The sequence below is a fragment of the Melospiza melodia genome, chromosome 1 (genome assembly GCF_035770615.1).
Source record: "Melospiza melodia melodia isolate bMelMel2 chromosome 1, bMelMel2.pri, whole genome shotgun sequence".
NCBI lineage: Eukaryota > Metazoa > Chordata > Aves > Passeriformes > Passerellidae > Melospiza > Melospiza melodia.
In genome coordinates this window covers 35,383,113-35,404,983 of record NC_086194.1, presented here as the reverse complement: position 1 = coordinate 35,404,983, position 21,871 = coordinate 35,383,113, and the positions used below count along the sequence as shown (strand labels likewise).

General features: G+C 41.5%; 1 protein-coding gene and 1 long non-coding RNA gene across 2 annotated transcripts in view; one reads left to right on the top strand and one right to left on the bottom strand.

The window, feature by feature from the left end:
* Positions 1 to 7,428, bottom strand: part of CHN2 (chimerin 2) — a 158,284-nt gene extending 150,856 nt beyond the window's left edge. Inside the window, exon 1 of the mRNA XM_063153720.1 lies at positions 7,315 to 7,428. Within this exon, the coding sequence (XP_063009790.1) occupies positions 7,315 to 7,363 (49 nt within the window). The 5' untranslated portion in view covers positions 7,364 to 7,428. The remainder of the gene's footprint in view (positions 1 to 7,314) is intronic.
* Positions 7,429 to 14,109: 6,681 nt separating this feature from the next.
* LOC134429564 (uncharacterized) lies at positions 14,110 to 21,384 on the top strand. The gene is made up of 4 exons (XR_010030612.1): positions 14,110 to 14,242; positions 14,942 to 15,097; positions 18,448 to 18,517; positions 19,720 to 21,384. It is a non-coding gene; the product is annotated as an uncharacterized LOC134429564 (long non-coding RNA).
* The last annotated feature ends 487 nt before the right edge of the window (positions 21,385 to 21,871 follow it).

Here is a 21,871-nt window from a genome sequence, read left to right as displayed (position 1 = left end):
GGGAACTTGTGTCTGCCTTTGCAATGGCTGTGCCCAATATACCTTTACATGATGTGTACTTGCCATTTTTCTCCCTTGCCAGACACAAAGCCAAACATTGAACCAATTGATCTGTCAAGATAAGACAAATTTTTAGCAATTAAACATCTGCTCAACAACTGAGCCGCATTTACAGACTGAGATTTCCATCTCTCCTAACATCCATTTTTGTTCCATGATGAAATAAAAAGTGTAACACCACAAAGACACCTAAAAGCTACTTCATCTAAAAGATACAAGTGATGTTTAAGCAGCCAACAAGAAGAAGAAAAGGAAGGAGAGGAATAGCTACATGACAAGCTTGTGAGAAGAAACTGAGAAATGTGACTTGACACACAGGTCACAGCAGGTGACACGTGATTTAGTGATGATAAGACAGTCCCCATCTAGTACTTTCTACCCTGTCAGTAATAGCACCACACTGGAAACACCTCGTCTCCGTGGAATTGGACTGCCTGACAAAGATATCCTCAGAACAGATATCGTATTTACTGAACTGATTCTTCTGAGATGACCTTGATCAATAACACCAGAAGCAAGGCTTGTGATACTTGTGTATTCTTCTGAATTTTAAAAACCCTTTAACCTCTCCTTACCTTACCAAGTACATCAGCCTGCACTGTCAAGTTTCACTGGCAAACTTTGAAGTGTGTTAATGTTATGAGAGCACTATTGCAACATCAGTTCCCTTCTGCAGGGATACACTCACCCTCCAGCCCTAGGATTTAGACTATTGCTGAGTAAAACAGGGTGATGAAACAATTATTGCTGAATTCTACATGATTCATAGTTGGTAATAACCACCTCCAAATGCAACATTCAAATTTACATTCTCATAATCAAAGGTCAGAAAAAGACAGCAAGAATGGGTCATTATTCACAGTAGTTAAAACTACACATTTGCACTAGATACTGTATAATTCTTGGACAAACTGTGACTACACCTGTAAAAAATACGATATTTATAGAATTTCAGATTTATAGCTTCTTGTATAAATCCTGCTACATTTCCCTGCAACAAAAGCTTTTTGGTGCAATATAAATGTGCCATTCCCTAACACAGCGTTCTCCAAATATTTAATCTCCTCAGTATCTCTTCCTTTGGGAGAAGAGAAGAACGAGTGACAACAGACTGGCTCCTCAGCATGGGAACAGCTTCTGCCAGCATTCAATGCTGTAAGTGAGGCCAATCCAGCCAGCGCTGCCCTTTAGCCAAAGGTATGTATATAAACAAATCAACTTTGAAAAAAGGGTTATTTTTTTTATCCAAAACCCCAGGTTTAAGACTTGCCTATGTACCACAGTAGGCAAATCATTATGATTTCAGACATGTAAAACATTATGGACTTAGAGATACAAGAGATCTCATTGTGACATTCACCAATGTAAAAATATTCCTGCCTACAGTCACTCAGCATTTGGCAAATGCAAGCTTCCTTAGAACCATCAGACAGGAGGCAAGAACTCCAATGGAACGGATGTCCAAAAAGGTCATCAGCATGACAGCATGAAAGGCTGTTCACCTGATCCTCTGCATATGTCTGTGAGACAGGCAGAGCCCTAAGAAGAACAAGACTTTTGCTTTACAGAGCATGAGTGATTATAAGCTGAATTGTGAAGCAGACACGCATTGTACCAGTTTCCAGGCTATTTTATTCTCAATAATCACAGCTACATGGTCGGTAACTAACTGTTGAATCAATCACTACATCAGAATGGAGTACTATGGCATTTTTTCCCTTTTGAATTTTTATTATTTTTAATAAGTATGGTGAGTTCTTTGTAATCATCAGATACAAAAGACTTCAGCTTTAATTTAGAGCAAGAACACCCTGGCCAGCAGACGCTTGGCATGAGGAACAGAAATAAAAAAAAATAAATTATTGCCCTTTTAAAAATCAAAAGCAGTACCTTATCAGCATAATGACAGCATGATTTCAATAGCTTTCATGTGCCACTTTCACAACACTATTTCTATTAAATCATTAAGAATAAACATCTATTTTCATTTACTAATCTTTTTCCCAATTAGAGTCTCTCTGAATCTCTGTACAACAGTAATTTCATTTTTTCCCACTTGCTTGCATCTTAATTAAAATCGGTCCATGCTGACTTTCATTTTTATAATATATCTGCCTATTTCACATCATAGCACCTTCATGACCCCCAGAGAGTCATGAGCCTTTAATATTTTATTTTGACCTTGTTAAGTCACTAGAATCATCAAAGATTTTTCTTCCCTTGATAAGCATTTTTTAATCCTTCTTAAAAAGTAGAGGGTGTGTAAAAGCCAACAGTTGAGAATTATGTTTTCTTTAAACAACTCATGCTCATTTATTTTAAAAAACCTAACAATTTGCTGCCTTTCAATTTATTGCAAATATTAGTTTATGAACCATAAAATTAATTATTAATTAATAAGGATCAGTTCTTAAATGATACTTAAAGGCCTTTTCCTCTGAGCTTGGGGACAGAAAAATGTTTAGTTTTCAATTTTAAAAAATACTATCAATAATCGGTGACTTTACTTTGTAACAGTCTTCAATACAGTACTTGAGTTTGCAAAAAGAGGGGACTGGGGGGAGAAGCAGCTATCTTTCATTAGAGCAGTGGACCCAGCTGAAAAGCAAAAATGCCCTGACAAAACACACTAGCCCTTCTCAGCCTGTAGCAGAAAGCTTGCCTTTGTGTTTTAACTCCATCACCTGCTCTACTGACAGATACTACTCAAAATGCTTCAGCACAAGAAGAAGCACCAGTTCAGATGGGAAGCAGAAAGGTGCTGAGCTATCCCTTCAGCCTAACACCTGCAAACCTGTCTTTGGAGCTCAAAGAAGAAACAAAATACTGGGTACGCTGGCATGTACATTTACATATTTGCCTTGGGTTCTCACCTGAATTCCTGCAGTGCTGCCACTCTCACAGCACAGGCTCAGGCTCATGCAAAGGTTTTGGCACACTCTGGGTCCTGCTGTCGGAGGCAGCCTGGTTACACCTTATCATTTATCAGGCTTGTATTTGCATTTACCTTCTGTGTGGACCCTTCCCTGACAGACAGCCCAAGCCATCCAACCTATCCACCTGCCACAGGGAGGGTATCTGGCACAAGCCGTCTCAAGCAGAATGGCAGATTTAAAAGCCAGCTGGCATTTATGGCCACATTGTACTAACTCTGGATGGCATAACTGCATGAAGAAGTACAGTGCCCAGAAATACCACTGCACTGAGTCTAGGTGGGAAACACTGCAAGAAATACCACTGCACTGAGCCTAGGTGGGAAACAGTGCCCAGAAATACCACTGCACTCAGCCTAGGTGGGAAACACTGCAAGAAATATCACTGCACTAAGCCTAGCTGGGAAACACTGCCTAGGAATACCACTGCACTCAGCCTAGGTGGGAAACACGCTGCATTTCTTGCTTCTTTGAGAAGCAAAGCAGGCACAGCCACAAAGGTCTCTCTTCACTCAAGCTTCTATTTACATTCCAGAAAGTCAAGTCTCAAGTTCATCAGTTCCGTATAATCAGTATTTGGCTACTGGGTGGAGGAAACTGGAGGCAGCTAGTGACCAAGTGGGAAAGGTGGATTGTTTGCCAGGAAAAAGCTGAGAATTTTCAGCAACAGCAAAGAAGTTTTTAAAAAGAAAGATTATAATGAGTGAGAATAAGGGTCAAGACTAAGATGGGCACTGGCAAGGGAATGTCTATTTTAAGGACACTGCAGCATGAAGGAAAGCATAAAAACATGCACAGTTTTCTTTAGAGGATAGGAGAGAGAGAAAAGTTGCTGCTTGCAGTTAAATCAGCACTTCATCTTGGGAGAAGAGAAAATTTAGGGGTTTGCAGTGAATACAGCTAATAGATCACCTGGGTATGTGTTAAAGAAGAGATTACAGAAAAGTAAAATGGAATTCCCAGTGGAAGTAATTATAACATCAGCTTTTTATACCATGTGCAGATTTATCTAAGGTCCAAAAAAGAATACTTAACGTAATTGCTTACCATGCCCCCTTCTTCCCCCAGAATATTGCCCTTCTTTCTCCCCCAGCCACCTCAAACACAACTGCCCTGGTAGTCAGGGCAGCTTAAGTTCTGTCAGCAAAAGCAGGGAGCTTGAAGAAATGATATATAAATACAATACAAATACCCATGGCTCTCCTGTAGATTTTGTTACCAGTGAGTGCCAGCCTACTGAAAAAAGTCCTTCAGAGGCTTCTGTCAGAAGGGGCCTGTAACAAGAACCTAATATTATTGAACCTATAATTAGCAGCCTCACAGTGGCTCTTGAGATGAGCACACAGACCACAGACACAAGCTCTGAAGGAGGGACTGGTCCTCCAGCTGTGAAATCAAAGGAACAACAGCCTCCTAAGTATGAATATTTGCTTTACCACCAGTGGATAGCTGAAGTCATAGCCCTCCATGCATGTTAGCTCCTCATCTGTACAACAGGTACAGCTCACCACCCTGCCATGGCAGTGGGCAGGTAGTGCTTATAAATAACCACTCCAGAACATAACCAGATTCTCTCCTTTAATGCAGACACAAGATCAAGTGAAGACTATAAATTCCACTTGTACATTTACAGAAATATAAGTGAGCAAGCAGAATATCTACACCATAAAGTTCTTGGGCTGTTCTATATTTGAACTGTTTAACTTTCTCATTGACATGAATTGGCAGGAACTGAAGCAGAAATGCTACATCACAACTGGTCACTTGTAGTAACACATTCTCGAGCTTTGGCAGCACTAGTAAGAAGTGGTAGCCCTGAGTTCTGCAGCATGGTTTTCTGCTATCAACCTCAAAATTCACTTCCTTTTTGTGTTAGTAGAATGTAGTATAACCTCCCCTCTTCTGTGGAATAGAAATAATTACACTATTTGGAAATCTTCATATTGGCATGTTAAGCATACATGTAAATTCTACCAAACTAAGTTTTAAGGCAAGACTGTTTGTTTAGACCATGTAAACAAAATGCTGTAAGACTAAACCACAGACAGCCAGAATACAGCTGCACATAGTCAGATATGGTATGTCTGCTAATATTGGCAACTTTATCATGCTGCAGCAAATTTAACTGCTGGTTAGTATATGCATAGAAGAAATATAGATTGAATAAACTGGAACAAAACCAAAAACCATTCCAAGGTCATAAGTTATGAAAGTCAAGGTCACTCAGTTGCTTTATAAAATAAATATTTGACAGTATTTATTAGCTGTATGACTGTGGCACCTAAGAGCCCCAGGCATGGGCCAAGGCTCAGCTGTGCTCACGCTTGCAAAAACACAAAACAAAAGACAAACCACAAACCGTTGTAGGCCATAGCTAAGGGCTTCATACAAAGCAGGGTACTGTCATGTGTCAGCTCCTGATGTGCATCTTTTGATGATGTACAGCTAAAGCCTAGATCTCAGTTCCTTGGCTGGATGTTATTTTTGGCACTAGATTTACCTGATGAGCAGGAGGCCACCTGGAGTTGGATGACATCAACTGCTCACACGAAGGATGTAACTGAACTCCCACTCTTCCCTGCATTTCAGGCATTTGAACCAACTCTGCAGGGCATGCACACCTCTCAAGCCACAAGAAGGATCCACAAGAAGCCCAGAGTTAGAAAAGCCAGAGGGGATTCAGAGGGATGCATTCAGTATTCTTCTACAGACACTGGAGCAGTATGGAAGAAAGACTATGAGATTCATGGAGCAAGGGAGCTACACACTTTCTCCAAGCTGGGGACATGCTTCAGCAGCTTAATGGTTAAAGCACCAAGGAAGAGAGTTACAGGTTCCAGTCTGGGCTTTTAAAGTTGTTTCTGGTTTTATCACATAACTTAGATGCAAAAATATACAAATGATGCATAAAATAAAACCGCATTGCCCAGATGAGTACCTCCACTAATAAGTCATAAAGTTGGCTGTATTCTTGCTTATTTTCATTTTGGTCTTGCAAGTCTTGCATTGTGAATGTGAACACAAAGCAGAATTTCTCATGCCTACTTCATTCAGGTGCTTTTGAGTCAAGGCAATAAGGGCTTGCAATGTTTGTGGGTTTTTGTTAAAACTATTTTAAAAATGTTTTAAGGACCTAGTTCCTTCTTCAGATCTGTTTGTAAGTGTTGAACACTGGAACAGTGGCATAGAATATGCTGTGTAAGTTACATATATTGTATTTTTAAAAAATGTAGTTGCTTATTGGCCTTTACATTTATTTATATTTTGCTAGAGTTGTATTGATAGTCAGAGGAGCTCGTCTGCTGTTCACAGCACATATTGCTATGTTTAAGAAATGCTCTTAAAAATCTGTCTGGCACCTCAAATAAAACACTGAGCCACAAGTCCCTTGAACCCTTAAGTTGTTCATGCTTCTATTTACTCGTTCAGCCCACTGAAATGCCAGGATGTTACTCTCAGCCAATTTCTCATAACTTAAATATTACAGTAACTGCTCGTGAGCTAAGCAGCAGGCAGTGGCACTCTTGTATCACTGCTTTCAATTTCAGGCTGCCCGGGTTAAAACGCACGGTAACTTTTCTGCCCTCCTGCGGGTCTGCAGCGCAGCCAGCCCCCCACGGTGAGCGCCGCACCGCACTGCCTCCCACCGCATCCCCAAAACCCAGAGCACGCACAAGCGCCTCACACCCGCGGCCGAAACCCTGGGGCACTCCGTCACCTGGAGCATTTTTAATGTGGATCGGGAATTTAATTGTTCCCAGTCCTGCAGGAGCACTGAAAACGCGAGGTGTGCCACAACACCCGCCAAGTGGCACGCCTGGCAACCCCCGTCCGCCCCAGAGCCCCACGACGCGCCGGGTCGCGACACGGGGCCGGTCCTGTGCCGCGGGGACCAGGGCAGAGGATGCGCGCTGGTCCCTGTTTGCCCTCCTCACCCCGAGCCCCGCGACCCCCGGGAGCTCCGGGCACCGCGCCGGCCGCGGGCGCGCCCCTTCCCGAGCCAGAGGGATGCTGCTCCCGCGGCGAGGCAGCCGGGCGCGGGGCTCCCCTCTCCTCGCCCCACACAAAGGCACGGCAGGGCGGCGGGGAGGCAAACCGGGCCCCGCCGCGCTTCCCCCGTCCCGGTTTCCCCCTTCGGTGCCGCCTGAGGGACAGCCGACCCCGGGCAGGGGCAGCGCCGCCCCGGGGAGCGCCCGGCGGGGCTCGGGGAGCGCCTGCGGCGCGGCCGGGGCGAGCGGGACGGCGAGGCGCTCTGCAGACAGGTAGCTCCCTGCTAAAATGGAGGGAGGAGAGAAATGCGGCGCTCGCTGGAGAAACTTACCGGAGGAAACCGACGAGCCGGACAAACTGGAGTTACTGGATGCGGCCATGGTCCCTCCTCCTCGCCCCTTAGCTGCGAGCCCCGCGTCGGCCCCCGCTGCTGTCCGGCCGCCGCTGCCGCCAGCCCATCGCAAAGTGCCGGAGCCGCGCCGCGCCGAGCCGCCGCCGCAGCCCGCGCTCGGCTCCCCGCGCCGCCGGGGAGCAGGAGGCGGCGGCGACCCGCCGAGCCCTGCCGGCCGCTCTCCGGGGCTGGGCGAAGCCGCTCGGCAGGTCAGGCGAAGGGCCCCGCGGCGCTTCCAGCGCCTCTCTCCGCCCTGGGGAGCAGGGCTTACCTTGTGACGGGGACGCGAGAGCCGCCCTGCCAGCGCCTTCCCTCGCCTCCTCCCTTCCCTTCCCGTCCCTTCCCTTCCCCGCCTCCTCGCGGGCAGCGCTGACAGCCCGCCGGGGGGACCCGCCGCAGCTCCCCTCACGCACACAAAGGAAGCGGCGGCGCTGCCGGCCGGGCTGCCGGCCCCGGCTGAGCGGGCAGGGTGGGTCCCGCTCGGGCGAGCCCCGGCGGCGCGGCAGCCCCGCCGAGCGGCGGCCAAGCCCCTTCCCCGCCGCCGCCGCCGCCGCCTGGCACGGGGCTGGCAGCGAGCGCGGCTCCCGCCGTGGGCCGGGCCCGTCCCAGCGGGGCGGCAGCGCCTGTTGAGCGCCTTGGCCGGTGCTCCCTCCCCGGGACCGCAGCGTGGGCTCCGCGCTGGGCTGCGCTCCGCCGACCCCCGCCCGCCGCGGACCCCGCTGCTGCTAGGGGCAGGGCTGCGCCCCTCGCCCTCACAGCCCTTTGTCCGCCTCCTGACCCCGCGGGCTTCCCTCCGTTCCCGCGGGGCTCTCGCTCCCTCCGGGCAAGCGCCCACCTTCGCCTTTTTTCCTCTTCATTTTTTTTTTTCTCCCTTCTGACATCCGTTTTTCTTAGTAAAAAACCCCATAGAACAGGCCGACACCAACAGGGAGTTTTGCCCCGCCAGGTGCACAGCGAGCGCGGGGCCCCGGCCTGGCCACAGTTCGGGTTCTCCCTCCCGCCTCCCCCCGCAGCGCTCCCGGCACGGGGGCTCTGGGGCACACGGGGGGCGGCTGCAGCATCCATGGAGGGTCTGGCCGACCGGCCGGGATCGCAGCCCTGTGTCTTAGTGTGCAAGTGGGAAAGAAGAGCCGAGAAAGCATCACTTGGAGGTTTCCGCCTGTTGTCTGTCCTTCTCATTCCCTTTTCCAATGTGTTATCGCCAGCCAAAGCTTCCATCTCACTTTAAAAATCGTGGGTGGAAAGGCTACAGGAAGGTGGGCGCCCGAGTGGCATGGCACACAGTCTTGCTGGCACGGGATCTGTAAGAAGCTTAAAACCTATTTGCCATGACGCTGATTTATGAAAGCCTTCCATGTTTCATAACAGGGAGTCTCTAACACAAAGTTGCCTTGGGAGCGAGGAAGCGCATTAAAGTTTCTTTGGCAATCTAAGCCTTACCCACCCAGCTCCTCCGCGTCCCAAAGCAGCGTGCAAACCGCCTGCCCGCTCTGTAACCCGCTCCCAGCCGCTTGCCTCTTCCCGCGGAGCCAAAACGCAGCCCGGGCTCCCTAGAAGCCGCAGCCGGTTCCCGTTTTTCCTCGGGAAAGCAGGTCCCGAGTCCCCTCTAGCGGCGGCGGCGGCGGCGGCAGCGGTGCCGCTGTCCCGGGGCCGGGTCCCGCTGCCCCCGCGGGGTCCGGGCAGCGCCGCCGAGGCCAGCTGCCTTCTCCGGGCTGTATTTTGTAACCACGGCTCGCCCCGGGTGAGCCGGAACGGGCTTTAAACCAGGCTTTAGCACTAACTCCATTAATCTGTAAATTGCCACGTACGGACATAAAACCAGGACAGGCGTGTCACTGCTTTTTGGTCTGTGGCCAAATATTTTGTGTCACGCATCTTGAAGGCCGGATGTTAAGGGCAAAATGAGAAAGGCAGATAGGTCATAAAATCAGGCTGATACCTGGGGTGTAGGAAAATACTCCAATAGTACAGGGAACACCAAGACTGTCCTAGTAAATTGTTACTTGCAATGTGTGTGATGTTTCAAATAGTCAAATGGGATTCCCTTGTATCCTACGTGGTCGTTTTTCCTGCTCCATCTGCTATATCTCTTTCCAGTGTTTGCCTCCTCATAGCCTGCTATGTCTTCATTTTCCCCTCCATAATCTAGCACTCTCTTGCCCTCATGTCTCTCCAGCAACTCTTGGCATTGTGTCTCAAATGATTGGTGAAATGTGGTGGTGTTAACAACACTGTCAGAACCTGCAGGGACAGGGTCAAATAACCTGAAAGAGAGAAAAACCCCTCATTTTGCTGAGACTTAGCAGGCAGAAAAGAATTTCCTTAACTAATTTTAAATTATCTTTCCACCCATATATATATATCTGGATAAATCAAGAGAGCAATTTCTTCAGAGAATGATTACTCCAGATGTCCCAGTAATTGAAAATGGAGTATTTTCTATCCAAAACCAGTGAGTATGAACATGTCTGGTTATGAGTGTGTGTACCTTTGAAACTATCAACCAGGAACTGTTGGCAATTTTTGTGGTAACAGCAGGTATGAGGTTGTGTAATCTCAGTTGCTGCAACACTGAAATGTAAATTAGTAAAGTTAAGTGAAATGTACTGTAGATTAAAAGAAACTCACATTTCAAGACAGGATGGCCTTTTTCTTGTTACAAGCAAAGAACTTAAAAGCCATTACACCAGAGGGGAAATTACTTAATCAAAGGGGAAGCAAATTTAAATGACACAAAAGTAGCCTTGTTATGTGCAAAAAGTGCAAAGTAAAGACAATGCAATCAAATCTCAGTTCTGTTTTACAGAAACTGTAAACAGATTCTGCCCTAGTCTGATTTGGCAGAGCCCAGATATACCCATTACTAATGATATAAATACCTAGTATCAAGAATAAACTTTAAATGGTAAACTCTTATGTAAACTATTCCTGGGCTTTCCATAAGTGTATGCTTCATATAACTCTGATAAAAATCTTCTACTTTACCCTCCCTATAGAGCTAAATTTAGTGCCTGCTTCCATGATATCTGCACTTTGATGAGAAGTCGCAGCTTCCAAAAGTTTTGAGGAACTCAGAAAAATCACATTTCCTTATGTATTATGACCTTACAACACTGCCTTTGACATTGGCAGTGAGTTGCAAAGGAAAAATACAAAATTGTATACTTTGCATTAAGCATGAGAAAGATCTGAAAGCTTTTCTGGTTTTCATTCCTAGGGAAGATTCCTTGAAGATTTCCTTGCTTCTAGATTGGTTCAATGTAGTTTTTATTGACCCAGTTTGAATGTTTGTTTATTGGGGCTGTTTCTTTAGGTTTTGGGTTTTTAAAATCTTATTTAATTATTTATTTTTATTAAGAGATAAAAGAGTTTGTTGAAGAACAAAGTTTCAGCAAACCAATCCTAGTCTATAAACCAAAGAAGTGAATGCCTGCCTAATGCTAAAACTCAGCTAGCAGCATGAAATTTGAAATAATTTAAAAATTTGACTCACTGTGGAAGAGGCCATTGTATTCCAAAAACTAATACATATGGGAAGTTCAAGGTAATAGCTGGAATATTAAATGAACACAAACCCATTGCTGCTTGATTAAAAAAATAAATCTCAGAAAATACCTAAAATGTTTCTCCAAACTTTCAATGTATTAGAATATTTCTGCAGCCTAATTATCCACTCTTATACTTTGGCATGGTGAAACTCCTTTTCAAGCTAAAGCTCACACACATTTTGTTCTCCAATAAACAAAAATGAGTGAACACCATGGAATTACAGCAAATCATAAGGCTTGCAGGCCAAGAACTGTTGAACCAAACACAAAAATAAGTAAAATTGTATTTGAAAGTAACTTTCTTTCACCATGTGTTTTGACACCTGTTACTGTGTAGGTACCTGCATAATTTCATTGTCATGCAGACTCTGGTGGAAGAATGTATTTTGGTAAAATTGTAAGGGTAAGCAGGATGAGGACCTGCATTTGGAGAGCCACCAGTGCAAAACATAGTGACTTTGACAACTGAGGACATGTCTGTGCTGCTTTTGTGCTGTGGAGTGACCTCTGGAGTGGCCTTGGTTCTCCAGCCAACTGGTATGTACTGGTTTGCATCCTTATTTCAAAAAAAGGCTCTGCAGATGAGAAAGGCCGCTGCCTTCTGCATGGCCATCCCACCGTAGCTGACTTGCAGTGATTTTGTGAAGACAAGCCCTAGCTGACAAAGAGTTGTTACTGTTCCCGTGTGATAAAAGCAAGCAGAAAGTCACCCTTCTGTACAGTGGGTTGAAAACCTAGAGATAACAAATAAAGGAAAACAGGCAGAGCTGTGCTGCTTTCCTTCAAGAAGCCAGATTTTTCCCTATTGACCAAATGGCTTATTGCATAGCTAGGTATCCACACGTTTAATATGCTGGTTTCCTCTCATTCAACTTTAAACATAGTAGGCACTTTCACAGTGGAGGAAAAGACCTCTGCATAGAATTTCTTTCATTTTACTGACTTGGCAGAATGCTTCCTGCTGCAGAAAAAGAGATTTAAAACACAAGTATAGATGAGAAAAAAAAAAAAAAAAGGGCACTAGATAAGACCTGTAGTAACATGAATCTCTGTATCAGCCTGGATTACTTCATCTGAAAGAAATTAATCCAAGGCAGACAATCATTTATATTGCTATCTTTAAGCTGCTGAAGGCTCCATTATACAGGGACATTTCATAAGAGCCCTTCTAAAAGAATCTGGCTTGAAATCAGCACATCTTGAGCCTCCTCAGCCTCAAGCCCTCTCCACGCCATATGACAGCCAAGGTTTGTGTTGCCTCCTGGCAGCCAGGCCCTTGTAGGTGGCTGAAGCACAATCCTCAAGGCCCTTCTGGTTTTGCAGTCACAGCATCAGGGATTATGTTTCTGGCATGTGCCATAATCCACAATATCTGACATTGGCTGGGATGTTGTGGCAGAGGAGCAGGGGCTGACTGTGTGCTGTAAACTTTCACCGGGCAGGGAGAGCAGCAGTTTGAGTCCCTGGTAGTGAATTCATTTCAGCATGAAAAGTGGCAGTTGTTATTTCAGTGTGAGTGTAGATAGCTTGGCAAAAATGTCGGAATTTAATTAATTATGCAAATAAGAGGAAAGTGAAGACGTTTGGCTGACTGCTCTGATTACGTAATAGTTATAGAAATATAAATGTTCTGTGTGAGACAGCAAGACATATGACACAAAGATTTAGAGTGCAAAGACCTAAAATGCTAATCCTTCCTTTGATGTTTATATTGCTTAGCTGGAAAGGGAGGAAATGCATTTTTCATTCTTTGATGCTGTGAAAGGGAAAGGCCTCTATAAGAAACATATAATCCATATTTATACACTATCCACAGTACTTGGAAACTTGATTCAATATAAGCAGAAGCTATAATAAGAAAAATAAACCAAAATATCAATAAATAGCAGATGCACACTGTATTTGGGTATGAATAAATTATGTGAGTCATAATGATTGCAACAGCAGGTGGTGGTGTAGTTCAAGACTCTCTGTGATTTCTCGCTTTTTTGCTCATACTCCAAAGAGGAAGGCTTGAGACCCCTAATGCCTGGTGCAATTTTTAGCTCTGCACCTTCAATTGGTGAACAAACTAGAGGCATCTATTGAATTTTATTAGCTCTGCAAAAAAACATGCAGCAAATGGGCTGATCATCATTTGTGAGTGCTAAAGCTGCTGCTATGACTAATTTATGAACATCCATCCTACTTGTCCTTTCCTCTTTCTTCCTGTCTCATACATCCTATTTTAATTAAACCTCAGATAGGGAGTTTGCTGGGGTAGAGACTTTCCTTGTTATGTTGATTTCAAAGTTTTTTATCGTGGAGCTCTAAGCTGTAATTGGAAACTGATAAAGGTTTTGAAATTACCTGTCAGCTATGTAGCTGCCATTAGATTTTATTATTAAAAAAATAAATTATACAGAATCAGTTCAGGTGAAATTGAACTTCAGTGTGTTTTACCATTCTTAATAACAATCAACAAGTTTCAAATATTTTGCCTTAGAGAATACAATTTGAAACACCTATTTTCAGTATAGTTCTCTTTTCCATCATGATTATGTTCTTACTTTGGAACATGACAGTGTTTAATTTAAATTTTTCTAAAGGTGGAACACAAAGCTACTAAATATTTAACCATGTGTCTAATTTTTTTACTGAACCATAAACACTAATAATTTTGGACAGAGAAACCCTTTGCTGGTCCAGGCAACTAGTATCAAACAAGTCCTGCACATACAGGAAAATAGGACTTTTCTCCATGTTTCTGTATTGCCTTTCTCTGAACAGAATAGATCCTTATCTACTGTGAAGGTCATGTTTGTATAAGAGCTACTTTCCACTTCTTGTAATTATTGGAAGCAATTGCACTACCACATAATTTGATGTAGGTGAAGAGGTGAAAGATACAAGAATAGAAACAATTTTGATGCACTTAACAACAATAATCAGTCTCCTTTTCTGAGTATTCTAATTCTTATCTTACTATGTATTAACAAACTCAATGAGATATATGGGCCTAATGGGCATAAACTGAGATTTTCATACAGAATTGTTTCAAGTACATCACACTTTAAAAGAAACTCCATAATGTACAATGCATAGCTTTTATTAACCTTTGGCCTTTTCTCTAGACTGACGTTTAAATAAATTCTTTTCCTCATAGTTCAACATCTCTCCTTTCTTCAACCTGCAGTAAAGTCATCACGTTGAATTCACAGTTTCCCAATTACCATGACAAAGCAGTGATATCAAAGCCTCAGATTTACTCTTTCATTAAGAAGCAAGAAAGAGTGGGGTTCAGAGCAGAGCTACTTTAACTCTCCTGTCATCTTTTCCTTGTATGTGAATTTTATGCATACCTGCTAAGATTTAATTGATGAATTTATTTGCTATTTAAGCATTCTCCTATTTCTTGGTATTGATAAATTTTGGCGGATGGATTTGAGAACAGTTGAATGCAAAAATGTATTCAGATACTCTACATTCATAAATAGTGGTAGAACTGTATGTTTTGTTACCTGAGTTGTGTGTTATGAATCTTTAGAAATTAAACCAGCAGTTGTCCAAAATAAGTTCTATTTCAGCTACAGAACTGAAAATTTCAGTTCATCAGACTATTGCAAAAACAAAGCTTTGCTCATTTATTTGTCGAAAAAAAATTTGTCAAAGTATCTATTTGGAAGTTATTTACTTCAGATGTTCATGAATTATTTATCTCAATATTTCCCCAGTTTAACTGTGATACCATATTCCCTTAATTAGCTACAAATATCTTAAATTAGAGAGGGGCAGCTACTAGGAGAGAATTCTCATATTAATATGGGTTTTATTTATAAATGTTTACTGCTCCTTTACAAAATACTGTCTAAATGTATTGGGTATACTTTGCAATTTACTAATATAAGCTGTGGGAGCCTCAAACTTGGCTGTTTTATTCTTCAATATGTTCAGATTTGGATGCTCTGTTTTACATATGTAAACAGAAACCTTACAGCATATAATGGGGTTTGCAGTTGTATTCTTTATTCTTCTTTTAGAGACTTGGAGGTCAAATGTAGAGATTTTGGATGTTTGATTGGACCAACATACCATTCATCTATGTAACACAATTTCCTAAAGGCCTACTGACATTAACCATCCTAGATTCCAGATGAATGCATTTCTCTTCTCTTCTCTACAGTTTTGCCTAAGAGGTAAAATCAATACACAGCTCCATGTTTCTCCCTGAATGCTTGGGCTGAAACCTTGCCCATACTGAAGGCAGTAATAGTTTTTCTCACTGACTTCAAAGAGGCCAGTGTTTCACCCTTCATTTCCCTGCTGGATACTGCTTTTCCCTTTAAGCTACCACATATCATAAAAATTACTGTGCTTTGAAAACTATAATGCACCAGAGTAAAAACTGCAATGCCACAAGGTAGTGTCAATATTTTTTTTTAATGCAGTAGAGGGAGGAGGAAATAAACCAGGAGAGACGAATCTTCCTAGTCAGAAATTGAAGCTTTTGTTGCATTTATAAATGAAAATATATCCTTTCATACAATAAAACCCCCATGCAACTCTTAGTACCATTCCACCAAGGGCAGTCACAAGATAACCACAGGTTTACCAACAAATCTCTTCTTATAATTTCTCAGTCACAAAGAAGGTTAGAAATGGGATTTTGAGCTCCAAGGTGTTTGAGAAAAGTGTAAATATCCAGCATGTTCTGCAGATCTTGAGTATTGAACCATTATCCTGGCAAAACCCAGATCTTAGTAAATTCAACTTCATTTTAAGATATAGCATCATGAATTGCTTTGCTTCTTTAGTTAACTTTTCCCAATCATTTATCTTCTCCCCAAGATGCTTTGCTGTAGTTTTAAGCATCCGCACCAAATATATATAAGGAAAAGAGGATCAGGTTTGTCTTTCAATCAGAACCAGGTAAAGCTCTCTTGAATGCAGACTATAGAAGACTATGGATAGTAGAGACAATGAGCAATAGGGATAGGAACTCTAACAATTTGAGCTGTTGGCCCTTTTTAATTTCCTTAGTCAACTCCCTTTAACTATGTGACAACCCTGACTTTCTTTGAAGGGAAGGCCAGGTCTTGGTCCCAGTGCAGAATTTCTGTATTTCTAATCCTTTTATTTGTGATCTGACGGGGGTGATGGGGTGGTGCAATTCAGACTTCAAAGATAAAAGCTCAGCTGAAGAAACATTTTGATGAATAGATAGTAAAGAATATTTCTATTCCATAAGTAGTTTGCTATAAATATATTTATTTATATATGGTCTCTACCTACAAGGGTAAAAGCACAACTGAGGAAACCTTTAAATGAAAATCTTGTAAAAAATAAATCAGATATATATATATACATATTGCCTGTATCCTAAGTAGAAATTTGCTAAGTAACTATCTAAGCCTGACAATGGAAAAAGCTGACAAAGTAAATGAAGGCAAAATGAAATCTCCAGTTTAAAACCCCCATCAGAGGTAAACAGCCCCATCAAAAAGGGAATGAATGTCTCCTGAGAGTCAAGCCAGAAGTCTATCTGCAATACCTGTCATAGGTCTTATCTGGTTTTGGGTTTTTTCTAGTTGGATTGGTTTGTCTGGGGGTTTTTCCTAAGGAAAAAAAGAATGCTTGATTAAGCTAATTCTTTGGCTTACTCCATTTGGTGCATAATTAACTGAATATTGAATAGTCATTTTGCATGCTATATAAAATCAGCTTAAGTGGACAGGAAAACATTCAGAGTACAAATGAGCTTTTATCAGTGACTGAAGATCCTATTGTCTATGATTCAAAAGGAAAGTAAACAGAGGTGCCTATACCCAACCTGTCTTTCATCCCATTGATGTAATAGGGAAACAAAACCTTGGAAGTCCTGCTCTCATTATTATTCTGACATTTTGAAGCATGCAAAGACATTACGTGAAATGCAAATTTTAGGGAATTTTATCAGAGGCAAGAGCTTCAAATGGTATGGTTCTAAAATTGCACAATAAATTAAAGTTACAATTGGATGATAGTTATGTAAAAGAGTCATAAATAAGTGTCTGTGTGCAAACAACATTAACATGTCATAAGCTCAGCTGGGCAAAATGGGGGCTGTAAAAGTGTTGAGGATGATTTGGTTCAGGTTTGCAAGTTCTTGGCTACAGAGAACATGCAGCGCAGGATTTCAAGGCCCAGGCAGTTCCCCAGGGAATGCTGTGAAAAGAAAGTTGAATAACATTCAGTTAGAATTCTGCTGTGAACACCAATAAAAGGACAACCCTTTCAGGGGCTGCAGAGTTTCTGTTTAGCAGTGGTTGGTTTGGACAAGTGCATAAGGATCACTGTGTTCTCATAAAGTTCAGAAAATTAAGAGAAAGAGCTCTACCATAGAAACAGCAAAGTATTTTTATGTCTTCAGAAGGAAATGCCTCAGAAGAATGAATGATTAGATGGAATGACTTGCTAAAGACCAACCTCTTATATCACAGCTCATCCTGAAAAGAAAATGGAAGTGACTGGTACAAATGTTAAGGATTAAGTCAAAACACACCCCACTTCAGGAGTGCCAATGGGAAACTGAGGAAATTTGCCCACGGTTAATCAAGATTAACCCTCCACACTCCCCAAAGTTTGTAGAATTACAGTCAAATGTAGTGTAGGGCAGAGAAGGTTTTTCACCAGCCTTTATTTGCCCTGTTGGCTACTTCTGACAGCACTTTAAACACTCTCTTAAAAAAAATGAATTAAGCAAAATTTTCCTTCTTTTACCCCTGCTGGGAAGAGCAGCCAATAGGAAGAGCAATGGAATTTCAAACAAGCCTGTGCCATGGATCTCCCTAGTTGAAAAAGGCAACAACTGAGAAGGATGTGCTTGTGTGTCCATGAGACACCATCCATATACACATTTGTGAGTGTGTGTCTGTGTCTGTGTGTGTACCACTGCTCACACACACATAGCCTCAGGAAAGCCAGAAACATTTCATAACTGGCTGGATATGAAGCAATTTTTCTCTCTACACTGATATAGAAAAAGAAATAATTTTTGTGGTCATTAGAAAGCTGCACATAATTTTCTTAAAACATTTTGCCACATCTGGAGCCCTATTTTCCTCTCCATAGGCTGCTTAACTCTTATTAATATCAATGGGGGTTATGCACACATGTGGAGAATAAATTAGATTCTTCATTGTTTCCCTCTGATAAAATTAAATGTTCTTTCCACATGTTAAAATTAACTCACATACTGTTGTTCTCAGGGTATTGGAAATAAAGAGCATTAGTTGCTAGTTAAATCTTACAATATTTTGGCTCTTAAAAAAAGACTTTATACTACTTCTTTTAGAATCAGAAAGTAGTTGTCAAAGCTTCAGTTAGGACTTGAGTTTTGTGACTATTGATTTCATCCTTGGGCTGTATGGAAACCTTTCTGTCTCAGTATGGTGCATTATTCAGACTAGATTTGTGATAGTAGTTTCTTCATACCGATAAATGGCTAACCTCTTTTCCATTCAAATTTTTGTCAATCAATTCTTATTTCCTTTTTTCCTATTTACAGACATTGGAAGACAAATGTTTCTGTCACAGCCAGTAGTGGGACTGTCTCAACTCGTTTTCCTGTGATGCCTGTAAGTGAAAAACCCTAAATGAATTTTCACTGACACGAATTTGAGACACAATTTAATACCGTCATTATACAGGGAATCATTATTGTGCCTGATTTAGTAAGATGCTGGGAAGGATTTTATACTCTTTGAAGTGGTTTTTTTGCAGGGCAAATTATTATATTTATAGAGGACCTGTTAATATTTATTCTTGACATTGCATCCAAGAAATAGCTACAGAGACTATTCCATAGACCTTTCGCCATTTTTACAACATGCAATGCTGATCATTAACATTCAACTCAGTTGTTAATGCCATTCCCTGAGGGATGATGGCATCAAATAAATTGGACCAGTTTCTAAGAAGCTGCATCCCCTATGGATCTCTCACTAGCAGAGAATGATTAAGCTTTATAACTTCCTAGGACAGCAGTGGAGATGCAGCTGCAAATGGAAGAGGAATAGGATAGTGTGCCAGTAATGCCTGCCTGACTGCCCCAGAAGTGGTGTGAGATGGGGGAATGTCTGCAACTTGAGAGGCAGAGAGGGATCCTCTAGTATTGTGAACCTCTTGTAGTAGATACACTCTTGGAAAATAATTTGACAGAACTCTACTGAATAAAACATGTATGAGTTCAGCTTAAAGCCTAAAAGTTGAGAAAAGTGAAGAAGTCAAAAGAGCTCGTACCAATGCCATCAATGGCATCAAGGAACAGGATTCATTGAAGTTACTCGATTCAGCAAACAAGTCAGTATTAACAGATAAAAATTGATGATCAAATTAGCAGAGAAGAAATTATATAAGAAATAGATTTATGAAAATCTAGAATCAGCATTATTTTTTCAGTATTATTTATTTTAGTGTTTAGTAATGTGGACAGTAGTTTTTCACTGCAATTCATGACCATTTATACTTTAATTTTTTTCTGAGAACCATAGTTATCTCTCCTAAACTTTGGAATTTTTGTATTGTAAGCTCACTATGCCAGAGAATATCTTTATTATCTTGAAACAAGATGCAATCTTTCAATGTTTAGTTGCGCTTACTTTCACATTTTGTCTTGATTTTTCTTTCTAGTTATAAGAATATATCTCAAAATATGGTGGAAAGTGAAAACTACAGTCTATGATATTTATTTTTACTCCTTACTACAGTCTTATTTTCTCTATTTGAGCCTTTTTTATGCTTGAGAATAATCTTAACCTATTTAAATTGTTTTTTTAAGGAGAATGTGCCATGTACAGTGAAACAGGAGCCTGCAGTGGCTGAGACATTTGGAGCTGAGGAAACTAAACAGTCTTGGCCAGTTCAATGCTATTGAAATAGAAAATAGAAAATCTAGAAAGTAGACTTTCTCAGGTGCTCTCTAGATTTTCTGAAGCTCCCTGGGTCAAAAAGTTCCTAGGCCTGGGTATGTGTGGGGAGAGAAGGCACTTCCTTCTCTCCAATTATGGTCACACTGTCATAGGAGTCCCCTCTCCCTGTGGCTTTTCTTCACACCACTGTAATGGAAGAATGGATTAGGGAATCTTACACTTCCCTTAAAAGAAAAATTCTAGCATTTTTAACACCTAAAATAAAGTAGAAGCCAAACAAATCTCTCCAACCAAAGTTATGGTTGGATAAGCTTTTCAAATAAATCCCAGAATGCAACTCTATTACAAACTCAAGGGGAGCACATTGACTCTCAGTCTGTCCTTAAAAAACACATTGTGCAAATGAGTTTACCATAAAGATATATTGGAACCAGTCTGGAAGCCAACACACCAGTTAAATTGTTGCTGGCATGGAGTCTCTCCATTAAGGTCACTATCTCAAAAAATATATTTCACAAAGAAATCCTGCTACTTTGTAGAAAGTGAGTAGTTCTAAAATAACAGTGGGCTCTTTCCTATTAAAGAGCCTCCACTGTCCAGAATGATTTCTCAAGTAAAGAAAAGTGGGCGCAAGCTCAAAGTAGAGATTTAGAACTTTGCACAGGAGTCAAAGGCTGATCTATGCTCTAGAAGCACGCAACTGTATTGGCATCTTGAAAGCATATTGATTTAATTAGTGCTTAGCTATTTTCTTTGGATCTCTCACTATCATATTGGATATGTTTCACAAGCTGATAACAAATACCACACATGTAGCTCTAGCCCCTACAAGCAGCAGACAATGCACTTTTAAATGAAGACTTTGTTTTTTTCAAACAGATAAACACATAAGAGCAAATATCATCAGTTGTCCTCGGGGGAGGAAATTTTTGGTTACTGTGACTTTAGTTCCAAACCAGTTGGGAGATTTTGCTGCAGAAAGATAGAATAATTTAATTGCTTAAGGCTTTCAGGTTTCTGATGGGGTTGCAAAGCTGTGCAGTTGTTTTTGTGATTTTTTTTTTTTTTTTGCCACTGTGGCTTCTTCATTCAAGACCAATTGGCCACATGTGTTGATAGTTACCACTAAGGCTGAATAATTTCTGTCTTTCATGAGGGTAACAAGAGCCTCTGTCAGATAAAATGGAAGAGTAAACGACACTGAAGTATTACACTGAAAGATTACTTGTTAACCTTGCTATGGCTAATAAAATTCTAATTTGCAAGCCTTGATTCACTACAATTGATGTGCATGTGAGTAACATGGAATTACTCTGGTTAAAGCTGTTAAAATATGAGACCTACATGAAAAATATATTATGATGGAAAGAATTATCATTTTTCCCCCCTTGAACTGAGGTTAATCTATACTTTCTGTCCACAAGGTATGCTTGGATTTACAATCCTATTCTCTTAAAACCCAGTTAATTGCATTAAGTGCAGTTGGAATGTGCTCAGCGATGATATTGGCCTTCTGATTATTGAGCATATATAAAAACATGAGGGTTCAAGAATTTAAATGCATTATTTATCTATCAGTGATACTATAAACTTCTTGAGTTTGTACTATAGGAAAGAAACATAGCGCCTCCTAGATCAAGTTGCGGTGTGGTGCCTTGAACTTCTTGATGCTTTTAGTATTCATTAAAACGTGTGAAATGCATTTTCAAAAAAAAAAAAAAAATGGCTACTCGCTCTGAGTTTGCATTTGGGATAATGCACAGTTATGAATTATTTCTGCAGGTGGATTTTAATACACATTGTCCTGTCTACTTTATGCTATGACTAAATTATCCTAATTCTGCAGACTCAAGCCAGAACCTCTGCAAGCTGTAGAGCAGCTGTACACAGCCTCTGTCACTGCTGTCTTTTAGTCACGTCTTAACCACAAGATCCTGCTTTAATTATAGTAGTAATTTTGCAGGAACAAACATGTATGATGAAATTTCTCACTCTGCTTTTGCCCAGAAAATTAAATGAAATAAATTGGTTTTGAAAATAGTATCAAATTCCACAGCTGTG